We start from the raw sequence: 6926 nt of genomic DNA, 5'->3' as shown, positions 1-6926 counted from the left end.
GGTGAAAATAAATATAATAATAATCTTAAAATAAAGATAAAATATATAATTCATTTTTGAAAAATTAAATAATTTTGAGAAATATTTTCAATGTATAATTTCTAAACTTCACTATACCTACTATGTTTGTTTAACATAGTAATCTCCCACTTTGTCTAATACTGGATTTTTATTTTGCAATTTTGAAAAGCTCTGAAAAAGTGACATGTTAGAAACTAAACCCCTGTAGGGGGGTCTGGGGGTTTCCCCCCCAGTAATTTTTTTTTGTGTTTTTAGAATGTAATCGGAGCATTCTGGTGCATTCTGGGGAAAATAATAAAAGAAAAGGTCAACATTTAATATAGTTAAGATGAATAGAAAAATTAACAAAACAACATAACTTGCTAGCAGCCAGATAACTGGACTGAGGGACGGATGACCACTAGCTTTCGCTAATGTTAGTGGGGGCTACTGCCAAATATCTTGCTAAAAAATTAACCTGTATTTATAAATTCTGCCATTACTAAGAATATGTAAAACTTAAAATGTAGATAGGCTAATTGAAACTACATACAAAAAAAATTTAAAAATAATGTTTTTCCTGTTGCTGTTGTGGGCAGTAGATGCAGTGCTGCTGGCGATTGGTGATTATGTCAATCTTATGTCTGTGTCATTCACACATAGGTCTACATCAGGGTAATAGAGAGTCCACATGATTGCACCTTGATCGGTTTTCACCAGTCTTACAAAAGGGGAAAAAACCATAGATAGTAAATAATAGGAAAAAACTCAGCTGTTGATCGCTCGTTAACTCGCTCGCGACACACAGAGCCGGTGAGCGAGCGGGCGAGCGAGAGAGAAAGCTGTCTCTCACTCTCCTCCCGCTGTCTTTCTCACTCTAATCTGACTTATTTCGCTGAAATTCTCGTAATTCTTGCACTTCTCTCTGTCATCTCTCACATGATAGCTCACTGTCTCTTTGTCTGTGAGCCAGCCTGAGCCGGGAATGCACAGATTCGATTGGCTGCCTGAGTAGCAGGAGGCGGGATGGCTTAACTCGAAAGCATTTCCTGATTCGCTAAACCAGTACCGTAAAGTCTAGAAAAGCTGCGCCGGTCAAAATAGAAGCGCCCCGTCAAAATTTTAAATACTTAAATAATTGATTGACTACAGGTCCGGGTCCGTATAGGACGGCGTCTGGGTCCGGACCCGGACCGCGGTCCGCCTGTTAGTGACCCCCGGCCTAGTTGATAATCCTACACTTGAAAATCTGATTTAAGTCTGACACTGTCCCCTAATGAATAGCATAGCCTATGTAGAAAATCACGTTAGTTTTGGGCCACATCAAAATTAATAAATTTTTGATTTTGATTTAGGCTAATAGCCCTTTATTTGCATCTTATAAATACCATTAAAATAAATAGCCTAGATACAAAACCTGTAGGCTAGTCTGTATTTTCCGGACAAATATGAATCTACTGTGAGAAGCTTAACCTGCGAGTCTGCAGCGATGTCCGAACTGTGACAGCTGTCATCTGTCACGTCCCAACTGTAATCGCTACTGATGAAAAGAAAGAAGCCTACAGTGAAATAATGTTGCAACCTGTGATTTTATAGAACGCTTCATTAAGAGCCAGTGTGTGTAGATCGCCAGGTAAAATCATTTGAGGTGAGAGCATGGCGCTGCATACAGTAGGTCTAGGCTATTTTACATGTTCTGCATCAATAGGCCTAACTATGCATGTGGCAAAAAGCCGCAGCGCGATGTTACAGTTCACTCTAATGTAAGCCTTATGTCACGGCTTCGTTTCGTTCATTAACTTACTGATCAATAAGTTTACTGATTTAACTAGTTTACTCAGTGAGAAGTATCGCTCAGACAATATAGTCAGGTCCGCGCCTCCGCGGGATTTCAAAAGGTGTAGTTTCCTTAAAGGGCAACTCTGGAACAAAAACTGGTCTGGGCAGGTTAGCCGTGCAGCCTCTGTTACCACGGTGATCTAGCCAGGTAGAAAGAGAGCCACCTTTCGCGATACTGAAAACTCTGGCTTTAGACCGCTTTAGACTCAACAGACCTCGCTCAGCCCTTAATCTCGCTTCGTAGTATACCCCTCTGGTCTCACTGCCAGTGCACGCCAGAGCGACACATGGGTGAATGTTTATGCGCCTACAATGGCGGAGCTGGTAAAAATCCTTCCTAATGACTGTTTTGATGGTTTTTAAAATCGTGTTTTATCACACTTCTGGATCTGAGATGACGCTAGATAACTCGCTGCTTGAAGACCGCAGTGCATTAATGTGGTGACGTAGGGACGAGCGAGGGGACTGCTAACTGCAGTAACTGACAGGAAGTTAGCTAAAAGAACCATTCCGCTTACAGCACCTTTAAATACATACATCAGTATGAAAATGCAAAACCATCGTAGGCATGAAAAATCAAAAAAACAATTTGAGTAATTAACAATTTATTTTAATGTTTGAAAACAACTTCATGGCTCCACACAAACAAGTCCATTTACAAGATCATAAACAACAATTTAAAATGACACAGAATGTATGAAAAAGACAAGTTATACAAAATCACACAAAGACATCAGAAACAACAATCCAAATGCCAAACTTAACAACAAAAAAGTCTATCAATCATTATCCTGTATTTAACCTATGTGGCAGTTTTTTGGACTTTCTGTCACTTGAAAGCTCACAGATCAAAATATGGAGGTCTGTTTGCTTCAGAAGTCACATGGGTGCGACCAGGACTAGATTTCCTAAATTTCAATCTAACAGATATGTATGTAGCGTGAAATTTGTGCAAGTGACAGTGATTAACAAAAAGAAAATTCTCTTCTGCATGCCATTTAAATTTTCCATAAATGTTTCCATTGAGAATTATTTTATTTTCCTGCGTTTTTCCCTCAAAACTGTCTGGCCAAACTCTTGTAAAGGTTTTGATGTAAGTACTTCAAATAATACACAGTGGCAGCCGTACTGACTAGTGAGACAGCAGTAGGACAAGGGCAGAAACTTACACCTTTAATTGTGATTATCTTTACTCTAGCTGCTCTGTTCCACTGTCACACAGACCTTCATTGGTAATATCTTCAGAGGAAGTTTATCTATAGGGTTAAACCAAGGAAACATCCTCTCAGTGAAAGTGTGTGTGAAGGTGTGTATGAGTGTGTTAGTATCAAGATCAGAGAATGACAGTTTGTGTCTGTTCCAGTCCAGATCCACTCTGATCCTCTGGAGCTTCTTCTCCAATGGGAGAACAGTGTATGGACCTGATGTTGACCATGCCGAGTATTTACCTTCAACGAACGCTATTCTCCATAATCCAGACAGTTCCTTTCCCTTCCTCTGGGCAGACTCTGCTGCCACACCCAGGTACCACTCTGTATTGTCTCCAACCTGGACGTCCCAGCTGTGAGTCCCTGAGTTAAAGCCCTCGGAGCCCAGGACAATGTAGTAATTATCAAACCTCTCTGGATTATCAGGACGCTGCTGTTCCTCTTCTTCTCGTCTCACACTGGTCAGATCTTCAGACAGGATGAGTTTTGGATGAGCAGTGTTTGGGTCCAGAACCAGAGGAGTGTAGGAGACCATGTCCTTCATCTTGTTCCAGATGTTGAAGGTCAGGTTGCCCAGGTGTTTGGCCTCGTCTATCAGAGCTCCTGAGAGCAGCTGTGGATCATCTGGCAGGGGGCGCTGCTGGACTCTGTCCACTGCAGCCTTGTAGTTGAGCAGGAATGAGACGTCTTCAGCTCTCAGCTGCTCCTCTGTGGCTCTGACTGTGTCTGAAAGAGCTGCTATCTCTCTGCTCAGAGCCTCCATCATCTGACTCTTCTGCTCCTCTTCCTCCCACAGTGCAGCCAACCTAACCACCTCTTCCTCTACTAGAAACTGGTGAAGCTTCTTAAACTGATCCTGAATCTGCCTCTCTGTGCGTCGGGCCTGGACCTTTATGTGTTCTGCTGTTTGAGCAGACTTCACTTTAACTTGTTCAAAAAGCTTTAACTTCTCCTTTAAGGGCTTCAGAGTTTCCTCAAGTTTCTTCTTGTGTTGTGGTGCAGCTTCATCGATGGGTTTGAATCTGTGGCGTCTGCGTTTGTCTGAATCTCTGCAGACGAGACAAACTGGCTGCTGATGGTCCAGACAGAAGAGTTTGAGTTTCTCAGAGTGCAGACTGCAGAGAGCCTCTGAGAAACTCTCACACTTGTTCTTTAAAGCAAAGTCAGGAGGCGAGAGAGGCTCTGAAGCTTTCTGATCTCTCTCCAAGAAGGACTCACACAGGTTCTTTAAGGCTAAGTTGCGAGGTGGCTCATCCCTCGAAGATCTTCTCTTACAAACTGGACACTCACGTGTTGATTTCTTAATCCACCAGCTCTTCAGACATTCTTTACAGAAGCTGTGGCTACACGCCAGAACAACAGGATCTCTAAAGACGTCTGTACAGACCGAACAGCAGAAATCCTCCTCTGACATGGAGGCCATTTTGTCTGTGACTGCAGCTGAAAACAGAGCAGACAGAAAGTACAGTCAGACGTGGCTCCCTTCCCTCTTCTACTAATTTCTCTGAGATTAACTTTGAGTCAAACTCACCTTCAGTGTGTGGAGTGTCACAGTGTTGTAGGAGCTGGACTCACTCAGAGGAAGTTGTTACTTTGGTCTCCGTGCGTCTCTTGGTGAAGTCGTCTGTCCTCTTCACACACAACTAATTAAAATGACACAGAATGTATGAAAAAGACAAAAGTTAAACAAATCACACAAAAACATCAGACCCTTATTAAAATAATTTTCGCCACTAGAAACAAATCCGAATGTCAAACTAAACAACAAAAAAGTCAATCAATATCAATATCCTGTATTTAACCAGGTAGAATTAATTGAGATTAAAATATCTTCTTCAAGAATGACCTGTCCAGGAAAGCAGCATTATGATAAAATAAGCACAATCCACACAGTCACATAAAATGATCATACACCACATTCAGCATCCAACTAATATAAAATACAAGATCAGGGACAAGAGTAATAATATTACTTAATAATGAGTCAGCAGAACAGGTGCAGCTAGAGAAAAAGAATCCCACCAGGTGATGTTTGAGAAAGAAAGGAAATCCACTATAGGTCAGGTTTGCTTTCAGGATCTTGCAAAATGACCTACAAACACACACAAATAGACAGACAGACAAAGAGACACAGACACACACATACTGAGAGATGACAGATGAAATGGGTCAGAGAGGGAATGACATGCAGAAAACTATTAGAAGTGCTAGATATATTTGTAGTTATTTCTATCTTGCTCATTCTATCTTCTTGACTGAATTTGCATGAACATTAACTATCCTCTGGCGCCCCCTGGAGGTGTTGAGTATTATGGACGAATATGTGATAAAACTGTTCCATTCGTACATTTAGACAAAGTGGTTCATTGTTTTATTTTGAATTTTGGATTGTTTGTATTTGGTTTCCGGGGAGTTTGAAGTGATGTGGGTTTTATTGTGAAAAACAAAGGAAGTGTTGATGTTTTTTTGAAAGTTAGAACAGTAACTTGGTATGTTCACGAAGCAGGAGAGAGGGGGCGATACAGAGAGATTTTCATGTGCTGGTTGAATAGGCTCCTCCCTTCTGAGAGGAGAGACCTCCTCTTGTATTAAAAGCTGAGGAGGAACGGAAGATAGTCAGTTGAGCGATCAACTCGGTAACTTTTGATGAGAGGAACTCACCAAGCACTTTTTCTCTCTCTCTCTCTCTGTCTCTGAACACAGATGACTTGGTAAAATTCTAAAACTTTTAGGTGGGGATTATTAGAATAGAGGTCTGAATAGAATGGTGATTGGAATTAACGGAGATTGGGGAAAGCCCATTTACTGACTGGTGTCGTTAACAATCTTCCTTACGTCCTTATCATTTTTACAGACCTAGAGGGATGCATTTTATATAGGGCTAGAGCGCAAGTTTAAAATCGGAGTGCATGCATTAACTCTGGTCTTGGGCTTTAACAAATTGTGAAAAATACCAAGTTAACATCTATTAGGGGAAATGTTTAAAAACTCCTTTTGATGAGTTAATAGGCAAATAATCTTGTTTCTATCTTTTCTGTATTCTAATATATGATGTACTCTTAATATCATGTGAATAAATAAAAACCAGTAAAACGTTCCTCTTGTCTGAGTTACCAATTAGTTTAGACAGTGTTACCGGACCTAGATAGAGAGTTTTCCACGGAAGAACGGGAAGCGCCCCCTTGGACATAACGTAAGTTGGTACTCATGCTACGGCCTACACACTGACAACATTATTGAACACAACCTCATAACAAATACCTTTTTTATCAAAGAAAGACAATTGTTTTTAATGGCTTCCCAGGTTTAACGCTGGTAGTTGAATGCTGAAAATAGTATATCTGTTCTATTTTATAGGAGGTGGAATTAATAAACATCGGGTACATAAAAATACAGTAAATAACTTGTGAAAGATATCCTTTGCCTAAAATAGGGGAGTGATCATCAGGAGCAAATAGAAAGTGTTACATTTCACACCTAAACGGGATTCCTGAAATAGACGAATACGTTTAGAAGAATTGAAACGCTGAACACAGTGGGTTTAAGTAGGACACTTTTATTTATCTAAGAGAATCCCAAGGCAGTCTAGTAGTTAAGATCCCGCGCGCTCACCTCCTGGAGCCCGGGTGAGACGCTCAAGCAGAAGCCGTGAGAGTAGGGGAGCTCTTTGATGGTAATAGGGGTTGTAGTTAAAGCATTGGGTTACAGGTTAGTTAATGCAGGTTTAATAGGACATAACTAATAAACTTAGATACTAGCTTTTCATTACAGATCAGACTTTGGAAGTCGAGATCGTAACATGGCGCCCGGTCTGTGGGGCTCGCTGGAACATTGTTAGTTTTGTATGACTGGATAAATAACTGTTTTATCGGTAATAGG

General features: G+C 40.9%; 1 protein-coding gene across 1 annotated transcript; it reads right to left on the bottom strand.

Moving 5' to 3' along the window:
* Positions 1-3033: 3033 nt before the first annotated feature.
* Positions 3034-4470, bottom strand: LOC307270312 (zinc-binding protein A33-like; the record flags this gene model as incomplete). Its single annotated transcript, XM_080054202.1, has 1 exon — positions 3034-4470. The coding sequence occupies one exon, from the start codon at positions 4468-4470 to the stop codon at positions 3034-3036; it is 1437 nt and encodes a 478-aa protein (XP_079910328.1).
* Positions 4471-6926: the final 2456 nt, after the last annotated feature.

The sequence above is a fragment of the Ammodytes marinus genome (genome assembly GCF_949987685.1).
Source record: "Ammodytes marinus genome assembly, contig: scaffold_57, whole genome shotgun sequence".
NCBI lineage: Eukaryota > Metazoa > Chordata > Actinopteri > Uranoscopiformes > Ammodytidae > Ammodytes > Ammodytes marinus.
The sequence above is the reverse complement of the archived record's forward strand: the minus strand, read 5'-3'. Positions and strand labels throughout refer to the sequence as shown.